Genomic DNA, 18,880 nt, shown 5'->3' with positions numbered 1-18,880 from the left:
AATCATGTGGTTTTTCCATAAGGGTGAGCAAAATGAATTTTTATAGGCTAAAGTGTCTCTGTGTTTTGGGTTATTTTGCCTGTAGGCTTATTTGCACAATGTAGGCTAACATCAAGTTCTCACTAAAGTCAAATAAGGTCAAAGTCACATGACAACAAAGAGAACTGATTCACAACCAAAACAACACAAACAAACAAGCAATACAAGCAGGCTAGCAGATTGGATTATACAAATGTTTAATGTGCACAGCGTGATGTGAGATTGTACAGTAAAAGCAAGGGAAGGACAAATTCAATTTTAATATAAAAATACGTATGACCTTTTCATCAAGTCAAAAAATGAATTCAATCAAGCAACGTGCTAATATTTACCATCCTCACAGACAGCAGGTAGATAAAAGGTGACAGAGTCAAAGGAGACATCCCAAATAGCACCATATTCCCTATATAGTGCACTACATTTGACCAGGTCCCATACTGAACTTCGGTTAATAGTGTATATAGGAAATAGGGTGCCATTTGGGATGCGGGTGCCATTTGGGATGCACACAAAGTGAGATTCATGTCAGTATAGAACAAAAATATGCTCCCATTCGTTGTCAAACAGCAGTGGTCTCAGGGGAGGGAGACCGGTTAGCTGATTGTCCTTGTTCAGCCAACAAGCAGAATGCTACACCAGACCAAACTAGTCAATCAGGGACTTAACTCATCCAAACTCATTGGGGACAAAAAAAAGAAAGAATATATATGACAATGCTACTCAACTTGTGCATACATTGGGCAAGGCTAGTATAAAACAACAGAATTTAAAAAAAGCTCAAAACAAAAGTTCTTCATCTTCAGAAAGTGTAGGAATAAAAAGCCATGGTTATTTAGTTACAGCTACCGCAATGTGCATCAACATACAAGGTTCAATCCTCCCGTCCATTTTAGAAGAGAAGAGACCTCAATGGTATAAAAAAAAAGATCCAATGGTGTGAATGTAATGAAACAAAGATCAAGTTATATTTCTCCCGAGATTCAAAGGCAAACTTAAAAACATTCTCGGTCACATAGAAACTATCTGAAAACTGTATTTAAGACCTGGTTGTTGTCATGGAATTGAGTCTCTCTGGCTTGTAGTAGATCTGGATCTGAATGCTGATGGAGAGAGTGATTATGATGTCATCATGTGGCACTGGGCTGAGGGCAGGGCAGGCTCTGTGAGCGATGTTGTCCTATAGCTGTGTGTCTGTCTGTCTGGGCGTACAGACTGACAGCAGTGTGTTAGTTGGCTCGGTGGCTTTGTGGCGGTGCATGCAGAAACAAGGGCAGGTTCAGTGTTTCAGACTGGGAGGCAGGGCAGGCATAAGGGGGTGGGGGTATGAGAGGGGATCGGTGGGGGTGTGAGAGGGGGTCGGTGGGGGTGTGAGAGGGGGTCGGTGGGGGTAGGGCGGCTGAGAGGGGGTCGGTGGGGGTATGAGAGGGGGTCGGTGGGGGTAGGGGGGCTGAGAGGGAGGGACGTTGATAAGGTTTTGGGTCTAGGATTTTGTGCTGTGTCAGGTGGGATTTGTCTCTCAAAACAACGCAGTGGGACAGGCACAGGGATATCCCCCCCCCCCCTTCACCAAAACCACCCCCCTCCCAAAAAACATGCCCCAAACACACAAACCCAGCAGAGAGGACACCAACATCTATTATATGAGCCTATCAATCAATCAATTAACTAACTTATCAATCATTCAATCAATACTCCCCATTAAACAAGCTATAATCAGAGAGGGTTTTGGAACATTTTGGAACAATAGGAGGAATGGATGGGGTGGGGGGCTAGCGTGATGCTCCTGCAGTGATAAACAACGCTAACAAATACAGAATAAAAAAACGAAAGAAAAACAAACAGAAAAACAAAGACCCCAAGGAATGACCCTCGATGTAATCCTGTGCCCCTGTTGGTTAAACAAGCACTGGAGAGAGAAACCATTGTTGTCGAGGGAGAAAGAGAGGAGGGGCCAGATGCTCTCTATGACTGTTCCCTTACCTCCAACATCCCTTCCACAGCTCTGGAAATGTCTCACCTCTAATTTTATCAGAAGTTGTTCTCTCTCTTTTCTTTTTCTTCTGGTGACTTCTCCCCCCTTTCAATCTGTGTTTAGTTATGGTTTCCACACCTCCCCTCCTCATTCCCATCCTCCCTTCCTCTTCCTCTTCATCCTCCCTTCCTCGTCTTTTCTATACCCCCTTGGTGGTACTGATGCGGATGCTGCTGAAGCACTTGCCCATGGCTTCGAACAGCGGGTCGCAGAAGGTGTGGACGCAGATGGAGTAGACGCGGCTGACACAGTGGATCTCTATCAGATAACTCTTGACACACGGCACCACCGCCCAGATATGGATGAAGGACAGGATGGCGAAGAAGATGCCCCAGACCAGCGCCAGCGGGATGCCCACCAGGGCGGTGAGGAGACGGTAGCACCAGTACTTGGTCACCGTGAAGGTGGTGAAGCTAGCCTTCCACACGCCGTCGAAGCTGTACGTGCCCGCAGGCTCTGCGATCACATCCTCAAAGTCCACCTGACAGGAGAGGAGAGTAATGGTTAAAATCGATGAATCAGCAATGATAAATTAGACAGCCACTCTCAAAGCAAAAAACAGATTAAAAATATATTTTTAAAAATAAACAGCTGTTGCCCTCCCATACATTTGTGCCCCTGTTCTGAAGTTACACAAGTACTAGAAATATTACAAGAGATGTATGTCTCCTCATAATGGCTGGTACGAGCACTCAAACCAGGTCAAACTAACCACCCACCCACTCTCCTACCCCCCTTCGCAAAAACATTTTGTGATTGCTACACTTGCTGTGTGAGGCCCTCCTCCTACTCGCTCTACCCTCCTAAACCACCTCTTCACATTCCTGACAGACAGACTGATACACAAGACAGAGACACATAGAAGTGTCTGAATCAGAGGGCAAATAGCCAGCACCCTATTCCCAAGATAGTGCAGTACTTTTGGTCAGTGTCATTGGCCTATTCCCAAGTACTGGTTTTGGTTAGAACCAGCCAGCACCCTATTCCAATTCAAAACAGGAAATACAGTGTCATTTCAGACTCTGCCCAGTTCTACTGCAATGCCCTTCTCTACCCTGGAATTCTCTCTAATGCAGTTCAGTTTACATTCACCACCTGAGAGCCTCCAAGCTCCTGTATTAAAGCTATATGTGTCCTCTAGTACCTACATGTAGTAAAGAGAAGCCGGATGGCCCCAGTGAGGTAAACCATGACATTTATTTATTTTCAGTGTAAACAGACTTCTCAGGCGATCGACGGGTTTGCGACGTGCCTCCCAAGTACCCATGACCTCATAGACGATTTAGTGCAGATTGTAAAGTGGAAAAACACACACGCGAGCACACACATACTTGCTCTCTGTCTTTCTCTCTTTTTCCCAGTCTCTCACTAGTGCTACCACTCTCACTACCCCTCTCTCGCTCTCTCTCTCTTTTTCCCACTCTCTCTCGTGCTACCACTCTCACTACTCCTCTCTTGCTCTTTCTCTTTTACTCTTCCCTTTGATTCCAGGCCCATGATACAGCAAATATTTATTTTACAGTTAATTATTGCGTGTGTGTTTTGTCTGCGAGAGACGTGTCGCTGTCAGAGGGTTTAACATCACCTGTGTCTAGTGCATTTTACATTTACGTCATTTAGCAGACGCTCTTATCCAGAGCGACTTACAGTTAGTGAGTGTATACATTTTCATACTGGCCCCCCGTGGGAAACGAACCCACAACCCTGGCATTGCAAGCACCATGCTCTACCAACTGAGCTACATTTGCCTCTATGCAATATAGGTCTTTGTTCATTTGATTCAGGAGCCATTCTACCAGCTCTTACTGTGTACACAGGGAACTCGCTAAACTGAACATGCTAAACTTATAGCGTAAAATAGCTTGGTGGTGAAACCCTGTAATATAAATCTCATAATTCTTTACGCCACAAAACCCAGCAAATTCCATTTCATTTTCCAGAGCCATACATCTTGAGTACTGTATTGTATGTAGGCCCACAGACACAGTTTCCAGAGCCATACATCTTGAGTACTGTATTGTATGTAGGCCCACAGACACAGTTTCCAGAGCCATACATCTTGAGTACTGTATTGTATGTAGGCCCACAGACACAGTTTCCAGAGCCATACATCTTGAGTACTGTATTGTATGTAGGCCCACAGACACAGTTTCCATCACTTGGATGGAGAATAAATGAGAGGTCTGTGTAGAATGGTTCTGATGAGAGCTGTTAGCAGCCGAAATGTAACGTTTAATTTTTTTTTAAAGATGCTAATATTTTAATTGTAAGCGAGAGTGCCTATGTTTTTCTAAAGCCTAGTTTAGAAAGACATAAACATAAGATAAGATTACAAGTCAGCAAATACATTTTATTCACAGGGAGTTGTTATTACTTTGCTATTGCAATAGATAATTGAACTATAGTGAACAGAGAAGAACATTCTTTATGAGAAACAGCCCTAGGTAATACGGAGGGAAAGCCTGAGAGGATTTTATTTATTGGTGGGCAAGTCATGGTTGGCTAGATAGATACAATGTCTCAGCCCCTATCGCCCCTTTAGTTACTGGGCATACAGTAAAACCAACTAGTTCTCAGGGACAACATGTGACCAGTCTGGTTGGCTGCAATCTTGAGAGAGGCATGTAATATATTTTTCCATTCTGTCCCTAGAGTGCTGAATGCCTCAGTCCAGTGTTTCCTCCACCATTGTGTAAGTAGGATGGGCCATCCCTACCTAGCTGTGTTTTCCCCCACCTAAAATAAATCATTTGGCTTCAATTGATTTCAACTGAAATTGTTGCTTAATAAATTAGCCCTGAATGTTGATTTGGGCCTTTGTTTGCACCCTACCTGAACAATCTAAGGGAAACCCTGCCTCAGCTTACCATTAAGCCTGAATGTCTTAATTTCCCAATATAATGTGCCTCCCGCCTCCCTCCTCTGGGAGTCCCGGCATACTAGAACGTTTGGCAGGGAGATGTTAGCTAGCGGCTGGTTAGCGAGCCGATCGCTGCTGTCCGCGCTGCACAGTGTGGCCGTGGGTGTGTCTGCGCAGCTCAGCTCAGCTCAGACTCAGCCCCATCGGGGTTTAACAGAAGGCAGCCTGGCCCTGGGCTATATAAAGAACCAGGCTTTATGAGAGGAAATATTCTATTCCCAGGGCAAACTCTCCAAACTCTGCATGGATTTCAGTGATGGTGATTCTTTGATGTGGCCGGTTGAGGGAGTGCAGCTGCCGAAATTCCAGATAAATTATAAGATCACTGCTAGAGAAAGTCAAAGGTCTACTGGTACACATGGTTCTGCAGAAGGAGAGTAGTGTGTGTGTGTGTGTGTGTGTGTGTGTGTGTGTGTGTGTGTGTGTGTGTGTGTGTGTGTGTGTGTGTGTGTGTGTGTGTGTGTGTGTGTGTGTGTGTGTGTGTGTGTGTGTGTGTGTGTGTGTGTGTGTGTGTGTGTGTGTGTGTGTGTGTGTGTGTGTGTGTGTGTGTGTGTGTGTGTGTGTGTGTGTGTGTGTGTGTGTTCGTGTTCCCTGGCCCTCCTGTAGCTCAGTTGGTAGAGCATGGTACTTGCAACGCCAGGGTTGTTGGTTCAATTCCCACGGGGGGCCAGTATGAAAAATGTATGCACTCACTAACTGTAAGTGGCTCTGGATAAGAGCGTCTGCTAAATGACGTAAATGTAAATGTACATAACAGCAGCATAGTGAGGGCACCCCAAACACACACCTCCATTGACAACATTTAGAACTCCAAACCTCTATAGCCTGGGAGAATACATGTGACTTCAGATGATTACACTAGCGGTCTGTAGATTTGATTAAAATAGCAGAATCATAAGGCTGTATTATATTCTGAGCATACTGAAGAGTCTGTCTCACTGTTACAATCAGTTGGTAGGAAGTCAGAGAGAGAGAGAGGAAAACTGCAAGACAGAGATAAATATTTTTTTTACAATCATCTCTACTTTTATCTAAATTGTGTGAAATGTTTACAGTTCATTTTTTATTGTTTATTTCACTTTTGTTTATTATCTATTTCACTTGCTTTGGCAATGTAAACATATGTTTCCCATGCCAATAAAGCCCTTTGAATTGAATTGAGAGAGAGAGAGAGAGAGAGAGAGAGAGAGAGAGAGAGAGAGAGAGAGAGAGAGAGAGAGAGAGAGAGAGAGAGAGAGAGGGGGGGGGGGGGGGGAACTGCAAGACAGAGATAAATATTTTTTTACAATCATCTCTACTTTTATCTAAATTGTGTGAGTTGGGTTTCCTCTTACCATTAACACACAAGATTATCTTTTATATGAACAAACCTATTGAAATGAAACGGAGCAAATGCACACAAGAAGGGAGACTAGGAGACAGGGGAGAGAGAATGTAGTCATTGCTCCCTAGTTGACGCATCCCTGAGGATTGCAGAGAGGGAGGGAGAGAGACAAAGGGGGATATAGGACAGAGCAGTGGGAGGGGGAGGAGAGGGGAGAGAGAGGGAGATCCCTTGGCCTGCCTGCCCCTGCAGCTACTTGGGTGTTTCCCTGTTTTATGAAGGCAAAGTTCACTACTTCAAACGGCTGACCCTCTCCCAGTGGTAACTGACTCTTTACAGATGAAACAATAACCCAGCTGGACATGAGGATAGATGGACAGTCTATGTCACAAATGGCACCCTATTCCCTATGTAGTGCACTACTTTTGAACAGGGCCATAAGGCATATGGTGCCATTTGGGACACAGACTCTGACTGTGTCACCTGGGCCTTTCTGTTCCCACCAACGGATGACAGGTGATTTTCACACGTACCACAGTAATGTCAGCGAGGGCTTCTCTCAACAAACTCATATTTTACATAAACACAAAATGGGCACAGTGTGGTTGTAGTCTACGTTGGAAATACGTTTGCTCTCCAATAACTCACTCACAGAATAAGAGACATGTGTAACTATAAAACAAGGACTGTGAGAACATTTCTGTTCCTACAACAGGAAATTCGTGATGTTTCCTCCGTTCCAAAACCAGAGCAAGGATGTTCGGCTAATGACAGCAGCCGCACCAGCAAAATAGGCAAGAGACGCTGCTGCGTACGCACCACATTTACGCATGTGTTGAGCCCTTCACAAACCTATTCTGGCCGATGTAAAACATTGTAAACTGGGGTCATGAATCCGAAAAAATCAAACGGACACATAGTATAGGCTACACACGAGAATGCCATGAGACCCACCAACCATATGACACACGCAGTACTTTGTGCGCCCTTGACGCACGCAGCTTACTATGCACATTTGGCAGCTCCTAGCCTGCCCAGTAATCGTGCGAGTGACAATTTCCAGTCCTCCTTGGTATATTATAATGGGAACATTGATAATATAACAACATTAGTTAATGTGTCCAAGTACAAAACCATCCACATGCAATATTGGAACTGAACTAGTTCTAACCTAAACTATAATTTATATGACGCACGATTTGATCAAATAATAATCGTATCAAACCAGTCTAATAAATAAAGTAAATAAAAAGGTCCAAAGTGAAATCTTACTAGTGAAAAAAATCCATAAACAATTATTTTCTCTTCATGGGTAAAAATACCGTCTACGGACTGGTTCGGTGTTGAACTCACCTTGACAACGTCGTCGTTTAAGCGCTTGGGGTCCCGGTTCACCAGGTCGATCTCTTTCGTATGGACATCCTGCATCGTCTTCATCCCGCTCATACTGTCATTATCCATGTCTTTGTTATTAGGTTTATAAATGTTCCCTTGTTTCCTGATGAACGGCGAGTGCAGAAATTCCTGTGAGTCCGGAGGTGAATAAGAGAAGCGTTATACGTTTATAAGTTAGTGGAGAGATGGGCAGAGAGGCAGAGAAGGTCGACTGGAGCGCACCAGAGTTAGCAGCCTGCCCCAGCCTGAGATGGTTTTAAAAGGGTAGTACCACACCCCTCAACAGCAGAGATCCATCTCTCACCGCAAGGGGTCATCTCCAAACGCTCACACAATGCCTGCATAAAGATTGTTCGGCTGGCTATTCTCTGTAAATACAGAACCTGTCTCACAGAAAGCATCGAAAGCTTATTTTCACGCATGTAAACTGTCAACTTGTAATGGAAATTGCATTTTCGATTGACTTAGTCTAATACAATTAACATTCTAAAGACAACTTGTATTCACAATTGTGTGTTTCAAGTGGATTAAAAATGAAATAACGCACAGAATGCTATTAGTGTAGGCTAGTTAATAAATAACTGCAAATGTATCATGCCAGTGCTAATGGAGACGAGAGGGGAGTGGGAGTAACGTTCACAACTAGGTGCCAAAAAAGATGGCAAATAGTGCTTTGGAGTAAAAAATTGTTCCAGTTTCCCAATCTTCCAAGGGCATTTTCGATAAATGTCACAATGAGAATGAGCCATAGAAAATGTGTTGCTCACATATTATTCAATATCCATTATAAAATACAAAATATAGGCTATCATAAAACTGGAAAAGAAAAAGTTGGATTGTGACAGGACGCAGAGAACCTTACCTCGTCAGTTTCGCCGTCCTTGAGTCCGCCAGTCATGCTGTCCCGCGCCTGAAGTGCTAACAGACCAGTATGTTGTTGAAGCAAGACAGTGTCAGTTTAACAGAGGAAGCAAATCAACAGGAGGCGTGGGGACTGTTTGTTAACGACTTTGGAGCTCTTCCTGGGATATTACCAAATCATATCGCTTATCTTTACGTTGTGCTCATTGAAAGCAAAATTCAAGTTAAGGCGCCGGAGAGACCTGAATGAGAAATCTCTGCGTGCCTCTGCATGGACTGAATGAATGCTCGTCTTATTCATTCAGCAGTCACCTGTTTAGACAAGCAGTGCAGCGGGATGAAACTGTAACCCGCCATTAACCTACTGCTCAATACATTACGCAGCAGCTAGTTGTGGAGAAACTGACCTGATCTGTTCAACTACTAAGATTATGTTTTCAAGTTGGCCTGTGTGTGTGTGTGTGTGTGTGTCGTTTGTTCCTCTGTGTGTGTATGTGTGTGTGTGTGTGTGTGTGTGTGTGTGTGTGTGTGTGTGTGTGTGTGTGTGTGTGTGTGTGTTAGTGTGTGTGTGTGTGCTATGTGTCGTTTCTGTTGGCTGCTGTCTTTCCTGAGTAAACTGAGGGATTGAGTTCCCCCAGCCCTATGCTCTGTAAGGATTAGGAACCTGTTCTGGTCATGGTGGTCTGTCTACATTCCTTTGTCTGATTATCTGCCCAGGGAAACAACTCACCTTGGTTTGGAAATGACACCAGTCCCAGAGACATAATAGTCCTGTCCCCGTTATTTTCAGCCAGTGTGTGTGTGTGTGTGTGTGTGTGTGTGTGTGTATGTGTGTGAGAGTGTATGGGGGTTGTAATTGGTAACCTAGGCTACACAGTCCTGTCCCTTTTCATTGCAGAACTCAGTCACTAGAAGTTGACTGTAGCCATTCTCTAGGGAAGACAACCAGACCAATGGGACTCTACTGCAGAGTTAGCTGAGGTCTAGACCAATGGGACTCTACTGCAGAGTCAGCTGAGGTCTAGACCAATGGGACTCTACTGCAGAGTTAGCTGAGGTCTAGACCAATGGGACTCTACTGCAGAGTCAGCTGAGGTCTAGACCAATGGGACTCTACTGCAGAGTTAGCTGAGGTCTAGACCAATGGGACTCTACTGCAGAGTTAGCTGAGGTCTAGACCAATGGGACTCTACTGCAGAGTTAGCTGAGGTCTAGACCAATGGGACTCTACTGCAGAGTCAGCTGAGGTCTAGACCAATGGGACTCTACTGCAGAGTTAGCTGAGGTCTAGACCAATGGGACTCTACTGCAGAGTTAGCTGAGGTCTAGACCAATGGGACTCTACTGCAGAGTCAGCTGAGGTCTAGACCAATGGGACTCTACTGCAGAGTCAGCTGAGGTCTAGACCAATGGGACTCTACTGCAGAGTTAGCTGAGGTCTAGACCAATGGGACTCTACTGCAGAGTTAGCTGAGGTCTAGACCAATGGGACTCTACTGCAGAGTTAGCTGAGGTCTAGACCAATGGGACTCTACTGCAGAGTTAGCTGAGGTCTAGACCAATGGGACTCTACTGCAGAGTTAGCTGAGGTCTAGACCAATGGGACTCTACTGCAGAGTTAGCTGAGGTCTAGACCAATGGGACTCTACTGCAGAGTTAGCTGAGGTCTAGACCAATGGGACTCTACTGCAGAGTTAGCTGAGGTCTAGACCAATGGGACTCTACTGCAGAGTTAGCTGAGGTCTAGACCAATGGGACTCTACTGCAGAGTTAGCTGAGGTCTAGACCAATGGGACTCTACTGCAGAGTTAGCTGAGGTCTAGACCAATGGGACTCTACTGCAGAGTTAGCTGAGGTCTAGACCAATGGGACTCTACTGCAGAGTTAGCTGAGGTCTAGACCAATGGGACTCTACTGCAGAGTTAGCTGAGGTCTAGACCAATGGGACTCTACTGCAGAGTTAGCTGAGGTCTAGACCATGCAAAAAAGAATGCAAATGAGTCATAATCACAACAGTGTCCAGCTTTCATTTATAAAAAGGTTCCTTAGGATCATCTTTAATGTCCCTGAGGAGAAAATTGTCTTTAGACACGGTACTGCTGTATACTCAGTGCTATTGGTGCGAGATAGATGGTTTCGGAAAATACACAGTGAGTACCCAGATGTAGAAGAAAGAAGAACCATTCCTCTTGTGTTTGGCATTAAGGAACAGAGAGAATTAGATGAATATGCTTCACATTAGACTGAAGACCTGTAACCAGGGGGATAACCGTAGGCAGAAGGTAAGTGTGCTGACCCAGATACGTTGAAGGCTCATAAGTCAAACAACTCATAAATCTGGGGCATTTCCGTGAGTACAACTCGCTGGACGAACGTTGTAGAACCATCATTGCAGTATGGAATATTTTTCACATTGTACCGAATCAGTAGAGTTTTGTCTTTGCGCAAACCTGCAGATTATCAGTATGGAATATTCAAGTATGGAATATTCTTCCTAGTCAGTATTGTGCTGTGTGTAAACCTGTAGGTTATAAACTGAGCCCCAGGTCAGGTTCCATAGGCCCACAGACAGAGGCAGCTCTTTTCCTCTCTATATAGGAAAGTGTCTTGTGCAATCAGACCAGCTCAGTCAGTAATTTACAACTTTTCTCTGGCACTGAGACTGAGAAACATAACCTAGCCCTCCTATCACAGTTCTCATTACCTTCTATGACAGACAGACACAGCAATACTCAGAACATTTTAGAAATAAGATTCTTTATTTGGTGAAGAAAATGAATATTTTTGGTAATTTACACAAATCAAAGAATAAGTGTCGTTTGTTGAGCAGAATTAGAATGACGTCATTGTCAATTTTTGCTACATTTTTGCTACAAACTCAACACCGGTGTGTTCTATTGTACAATCACACCTCCAATTTCCTCTCAGCAGAGAAGAACCAACTCAGCCAAGTACATACATGGTCTATTGGCTGTCAGGCTGTCAACCGTCTCGCTTTATAGCCAAATGATTAGAAGTCACTGAGAGAACCGCTGCGCATGGTTGTTCATGTAGCCCTTTCCTGCAGTCAAATGACCAACTCACCCTCTAGTGGCCTCATTGGTGGAATGTTATTAATATTTGTAATAATTTCATAATTAATAAACATTCCTTTTTTATTATAACATAAAATCCGTTGTTTCTATGTCAAACGGTTTTGTTATATTTCAGTCTTCTGTGATGTATAGTATATAAAGTGTAATATTGGGATACAAACTCAAAATTGAATACATTTCAACTCTATATCTGACATGGAACAGGTGTTTTTTTAAAGCCCATAACCATGTGTGTGAGGTGTATACTTTTGTTTCAAAGTAGATTTGTTTAAGACTACCAAGAAACACTATGTGTGACCCTGATTTAGCCCACTGAAGTAAAAGGTTAAACAAAGCACAGGGTCTTGTGTGAGTTCTATTATTTATATGAGCTGTGAAGAACTGGTGGCACTATCTGCCAGATATTTCTGTCAATATCTGTCTGTAGAGATTCTCTATATAGTTGGGTTTTGAAGTAAAGCATGCAAGCTAGCTACTACTAGCTGCTAAAAACAAGCTCAGCAGTACCTACACTCTTAGAAAAAAGGGTACCAGAAGGTTTATTCGGCTGTCCCCATCGGAGCACCCTTTTGAGTTCCATGTAGAACCCTCTGTGGAAAGGGTTCTACATGGAACCCATAAGGGTTCTACCTGGAACCAACAAGTGTTCTTCAAAAGGTTATCCTATGGGGACAGCTGAAGAACCCTTTTAAGTTCTAGATAGCACCTTTTTTTCTAAGAGTGTAGGCCTACAGCCATGTACCTGACAAGTGTATCAACGCTTCACTCAATACAATAAACTGGAGTGTAGTCACCTCATTATCTTCAGAAACATAAGACACAAGTTCTGTCCAGTTTTTTCATGTCTTCAATCAAAACATGGACAATCAAGAAACATGACAATTGTGCGTGGCATATAAATAATAAGTTAGAGAGCCAATACTCCTGTTTTATATTATATTGGACATTTAGTCCACCTCCTGTTCAAAATGTATACAACTGTCTTAGGTTTTCCCGGACGCAGAAAAGCGAGCTTAATGGAGACTAAAAGGAAGCTTAATGGAGACTAAAAGGAAGCTTAATGGAGACTAAAAGGAAGCTTAATGGAGACTAAAAGGAAGCTTAATGGAGAATCTCTAGGCTAGACACTAGGCTTAATCTATGTCCGGGAAACTGCCCCTTACTATAAAAGCTATTGCCCAAAAATATATCCAAAGCACTGCGAGATCAACACAGCAGTAGCAAAATAAGGCTGCACAAGTATGCAATAATCTGCACCCCAGCATCTTGGATCTAGGTACACTCTATTACAGAAAACATATGAAGGAATTCATTCATTCAATTTCCTGCCGAATCCTCTGCTATATGTACAACACATAAAAAGCAGAAACTACACACATATTACATGTCTGATGTCAGGAATGGTGAGATGCCTTATTGTCAATTCCCATGTTGCCCTGATCTGATCCAACATGATTAAAACAGTTCTTTAGAATCAGAACTATGGAATTACAATAATTAGTTTTGGTCACAAATGCAAAATGTTCATTTGGCAGTATACATAAAAGCCCTTTATAAAGCTTGACACAAGCACTTCTTTAAACATGAGACATTATGATTAATCTTTTGTGAAATTCCAGATGACATAAATTATCATGTTGGATCATCTTATTACCCAGATGGTGTCATGGTGTTGTCTAAGGGATGTTTACCCCAATCAACCTTTATGACCACTTATAACTTATCATTACTTTACAGGTAACTGTTAGCCTTCTTATACATTATTATATCATCATTCTACCAGATATTATGGAGTGTTGATGTTGGCTTTATAAAGAGCTTATATATTTCAACACAAACATGAGTAAAGGATACCTTATTTTTCCACTTAGACATAAGTCAAAAAAGTGATATTCTTTAATAAATCATTTATATGTCTCTCTCATCCGATCCCATGCCTTCCCCTCTGTGCCTTCCCCCTCTGTGCCTTCCCCCTCTGTGCCTTCCCCCTCTGTGCGTCTTCATGACAGGGAAGGAAAGCCCCTATCAGTTGTCTGTGGTCTTGACGTGAACCAATGACAGACACCGGCCCATACTGTGGAAGAGGGGGGTGACGAGCATGTCTGTCAGGCTGCTCCAGACAATCTGGACAGAGGGCAGCGCCATCAGACAGCTCCGCACCACCGGCATCAGCACCCTGCAGGGAGGAGAGAAGGAAGGACCACAACAACAGGTTCAACTTTGCATCGCAAACATACAGTATTCTTCAAATGCACATAATGTGTAGTCGTGCATAGCTATTACATGCATATTTATTACATTACGAGAAACCTATAGCCTTGAGTGTAATATCAAGCGCATGAGAAAGCCCTAATAGGTTGCGTTTGTTACAGACTGCAGAGTACCTCTTAACATGCATTCAACACACAGCCTTCTTCATCGTCTTACTTTGTCCCTTTGGGATAATCATAATCGTAAACAGTTAATGCAGACTTTCATGAATGCTTGCAGCCTGTAGTATGTGTTAAGGCTAGGGAGTGTTATTAGTGTGTCTTCTCTAGTACCACTGTATCTTGTAACACCTATCCACACCCCAGACATCCATTGACCAGTCACAGGGTCAACTGTTTGCTATAGTTACCATTCCATCCTCTATTGATTTCTGCCACCAAAGTCTTATTTACATTGCTTATCCGCCATAAAAGCTGTGACAGACATTGCTGACTTACTCTTCCTCTACACAATGGTAGCGTCCCAAATTGCACCCTATTCCCTATATAGTGCACTACGTTTGACCAAAGCCCTGTGGGCCCTATGGATGCCATTTGGTATACAGACAATGGCTTTAAGCAGAATAAATTCTGTAGAGAGACTGAGACATTGAGACATGGAAAAACTAGTCCAGAAACTGTAGTAAAGGTCGCATTAAAGTTACTCTGTGACATGCCCACAAAACATGCTCAAAACAATCTGTAGCCTATCTATTCTAGTGGAATGTCCCATTCTCCTCTGAAAATAGGCCTACGGTGCTGCAAGGCAGACTAGAATGCCAACTGTCTGGCAGGGAGTATGGGGGCTTTTTTCCACTACCACTGGAACACTGTATTCCTCCTAACTTTCTATAACGTGCCTCACTTTTGGTGTTGTTTCAGCAAGTAGCAAGCTTACTAAGTGACTCTCAGGCAGTTTGTGAATGTAAGGAGTTGTATTATTTCCCTACAACTTAAAGGAAAATACCATTCAAAAACTATCTTTTGGTATTTGTTTTAATTAGTCCACTGTTGATACAATAAAACACATCATACTGTGACACTTTCTGTATTTTTGAAGTTCTATATCTTGAAAACTTGATTGCTGACATGCAAAACATTTTGGGACCATATCAACAGTGCCCTACTGAAACAAATACCAAAATATAGTTTTTGAGTGGTATTTTGTCCTTTAGGCACCTGTGTCCACTGGCATGCATACAGTACATTATGGAAAATAGGCCTATATTTTTTTCTTTTTTTCTTCACCTTTATTTAACCAGGTAAACCAGTTGAGAACAAGTTCTCATTTACAACTGCGACCTGGCCAAGATAAAGCAAAGCAGTGCGATAAAAACAACAACACAGAGTTACATATGGGGTAAAACAAAACACAAAATCAAAAATACAACAGAAAATATATATACAGTGTGTGCAATTGTAGCAAGTTATGGAGGTAAGGCAATAAATAGGCCATAGTGCAAAATAATTACAATTAGTATTAACACTGGAATGATAGATGTGCAAGAGATGATGTGCATATAGAGATACTGGGGTGCAAATGAGCAAAATAAATAACAATATGGGGATGAGGTAGTTGGGTGGGCTAATTTCAGATGGGCTGTGTACAGGTGCAGTGATCGGTAAGCTGCTCTGACAACTGACGCTTAAAGTTAGTGAGGGAGATAAGAGTCTCCAGCTTCAAAAACTTTTGAAAGGCAGGGCAGGATGGATATAGGTCTGTAACAGTTTGGATCTAGAGTGTCACCCCCTTTGAAGAGGGGGATGACCGTGGCAGCTTTCCAATCTCTGGGGATCTCAGACGTTATGAAAGAGAGGTTGAACATGCTAGTAATAGGGGTTGCGACAATTTCGGCTGCTAATTTTAGAAAGAAAGGGTCAAGATTGTCTAGCCCAGATGATGTTTTTGTGCTGGTCAAGGGCAGTCAAGTCTGAGGAGAACCAGGGGCTATATCTGTTCTATATACCTGCATATGGAAAGGTTATGACATAATTACCAAAATAAAGTGAAAACACTTCAAACACATTCACAGTTGTACTCTACCTATGATGTTAACTAAATAGCTTATGTTATGTCAGTATACCAGCTTAACTGTGCAAACTGACACCCAGTATATCACCCTCTCTGTCATCAACAGGCTAATACATTTATGCAGCAAAACAGGCAAAGGAAACATTGGCCCTTGGCCAAGCACCGAAACAACAAGATAGCATGTGATGTTCATACCAAATATGAACACAGCTGAAGACCCCGAAGACAATACCGAGGATAAACGCCATGGGCACGGCAAGGATGGTGGTCAGTATTCGGTAGGAGACGTATTTGACCAGTTCGAAGACAGCGTGACTTCCTATCCATACTCTGTCGAAGCTGTGGCTCGAACTGGGCTCTGCTATCACATCGTCAAAACCAACCTGGAGAAGGAGGCAACTTGTCAGGAATCATTCATTCAGATACCTATCTGTCATTATATGTCCTGTACAATCACAAACAAACAATCAGATGTTTCTGAACTGTCTGTTCAGGTAGCCTGGTCTCATAGACTAGATGTAACAAAGTAAATGTAAATCCGGGACACTCAAAAACGAAAGTAGGTGTTTGGTTGGGGTGGATGGGTAGGCGTATAATGCCAACGTCTAGCAACCCAAAGGTTGCGAGTTTGACTCTCATCATGGACAACTTTTAGCTAATTAGGAACTTTTCAACTACTTACTACTTTTTAGCTACTTTGCAACTACTTAGCATGTTAGGTAACCCTTCCCCTAACCTTAACCTTAACCCTTTAACCTAACTCCTACATTTAACCCTAACCTTAACCCTAACCCCTAGCCTAGCTAGAATTCGTAACATAGCATACATTTTGCAAATACGTAACATATTTTACAATTTGCAAATTCTTAACATATTGTCGTTTTGCAAATTCGTAACATACAATACGAATCGTAATTCGTGACAAATACAAAATGGGTGATGGACATCCACAAATTAATACATACCATACGAAACGTGACATATCATACTAAATGTGGTGTCTTGGATTTCAATAGAATAATGCGAAATGCTCTGAGACCAGATTGGTTCAGGAAATGGCTGGATAAGAGGACTGACTCCAAATGAAAACTCACAGCCAATTTATAAACTAAACTCATAGGCAATAGCGCATGATTTGTGCAGCTATTACGCATGAATAGCCTACAATGTTGTTACTAGTTTATTACCTATGGCAAAGTAACAGTGACATGATGAAAGTATCGAACTACGGCTTGATAGAGGCATATCCACATACTGTAGTTTACTTTGTGAAACCCGGAGCCCACGGTGTGCTGATACACTGATAGGGTAGCTTACCTTTAAGTGAGCGTTTATGTCATTAGGATCTCGGTCTGGAATCGCCGCATAAACATTGTCTTTTTTCGACAGAATCGGTTCGATTGATCTGTTGAACTCGTCCTCGTCCATGATAATACTCGTTTCGTAATTCGCCTTTTCGAGACCCATTTTCACTTGACAGTGCGGCGGCACGGTGAGCGGCGGAGAGCTGTCGTTGGTCAGAAGTTGGGAGCGCTCTTTGCATTTGGGACTGTGCCAGTGCCGTCCGTATCTGAAACGCACCAACGCCCGGCGCGGAAAGCGGCGCAATGTGGGGTGGTAGACACAACAAGCAAAAGTCATGTCCCCATGACATTTTAGACTAGAGGACAAACATGTTTGTATTTTACACTGTATTTATCAATTTGTCTGATTATAATCGAATGATGTGAACTAGGCTATATTGAACGAGGCCAATCTTGCAAGATTGTAATATACATTATTTAACCATTGGGCATTATTTGTTAATATCTCAACATTTGTATTGGCTGGACACTGACCACCCTAGAAATGACCTCATTCCCATTCAGATAAGCATTAGGCGTCTGAGTGCCAAGTCACAAAGAGCCTCAATCATCAGTCTTTTTGAAAACATTGGTCTCCTTCCTTCACTTCCTCTTGCTCTATTTTTTCCTCTCTCCTCCACTATCACACCCTCTCCAAATAAGAGTGATGTGGAGGAGAGAGGTGGAGAGGAGGAGACAAGAGAGATGTGCATGTGAGGTTGGGAAACACAAACACACACACACACACACACACTCACAGAGGCTATATGTTTGAATGTTGTAGTTAAATGGGGTAGAGAAAATGTTGCAGTTATAAAGCAAGTTTGCTGCAATTGGCAAAGTGAAGATTTTGCAGTTTTGAAGCTAATTTCCTGCAGTTCTACACATTTTGCCATGACATATGCCATGTTAATATGACCTCTGAGTGAGAGTGAATAACAAATTACTGGGGGCCCCCTGGAGGTAATTCAACCATGATTACTACAAGTTTAGATAGCTGGCTAAACTAATTTACCAATCTACAGAATGTTAGCTGACATGGGCTAATTGAGTGACTGTCAGTGACTGACATAACAAGAGAAAAACTGCTGATGCACAACCACATTTCGAAATTGCACCTTGTGTATTCTACTATTCTAACTATAAAAAATAAATAAAAATAAATGATCGTTTTTTTGGTCGGAGACACCCTAGCGGCCATGATTGCTTATTAGTGATGGGGGAAAAAGTCGATACAATTACATATTGGGATATTATTATTTTTGACGATATATCGCATCGTTTTGACAATATCGCAATATCATTTTTGAGCTTGTTGGCTGTATCTGCACCAAAACTCCAGTATTTTTCCTTCATAGCTTCTTTTTAAACAGGGAGCCAATTTGTTTTCAGCACTTTTATTTCCTTAACTGATCAAAACTTATTTTCTCATGACTCTTGTCTATCTGCAGCAGACATATGGTGAGCAATATGTTTGGAACATCGAATCGTAATAAAATCACAATATCGAAATCGCAATACATACAGAATCGTGAGAATCGCAATACATATCGTATCAGCACCTGAGTACCGTGATAATATCGTATCATG

General features: G+C 42.6%; 2 protein-coding genes across 2 annotated transcripts; both read right to left on the bottom strand.

The window, feature by feature from the left end:
* Positions 1–219: 219 nt before the first annotated feature.
* Positions 220–9,115, bottom strand: cav1 (caveolin 1). Its single transcript, XM_084168347.1, has 3 exons — positions 8,573–9,115; positions 7,669–7,839; positions 220–2,552 (listed from the first exon to the last, which is right to left on the bottom strand). Exons 1-3 carry the CDS (start codon positions 8,606–8,608, stop codon positions 2,211–2,213), a joined length of 549 nt encoding a protein of 182 aa, XP_084024473.1. The 5' UTR covers positions 8,609–9,115; the 3' UTR covers positions 220–2,210.
* Positions 9,116–12,496: 3,381 nt separating this feature from the next.
* Positions 12,497–17,588, bottom strand: LOC311134592 (caveolin-2-like; the record flags this gene model as incomplete). The annotated part of the gene is made up of 3 exons (XM_084168327.1): positions 12,497–13,842; positions 16,143–16,330; positions 17,265–17,588. The coding sequence occupies 3 exons, from the start codon at positions 17,586–17,588 to the stop codon at positions 13,692–13,694; spliced, it is 663 nt and encodes a 220-aa protein (XP_084024453.1). The 3' UTR covers positions 12,497–13,691.
* Between the last annotated feature and the right edge of the window lie 1,292 nt (positions 17,589–18,880).

The sequence above is a fragment of the Coregonus lavaretus genome, assembly GCF_964263955.1.
Source record: "Coregonus lavaretus genome assembly, chromosome: 9".
Classification (NCBI taxonomy): Eukaryota; Metazoa; Chordata; class Actinopteri; order Salmoniformes; family Salmonidae; genus Coregonus; species Coregonus lavaretus.
The sequence above is the reverse complement of the archived record's forward strand: the minus strand, read 5'-3'. Positions and strand labels throughout refer to the sequence as shown.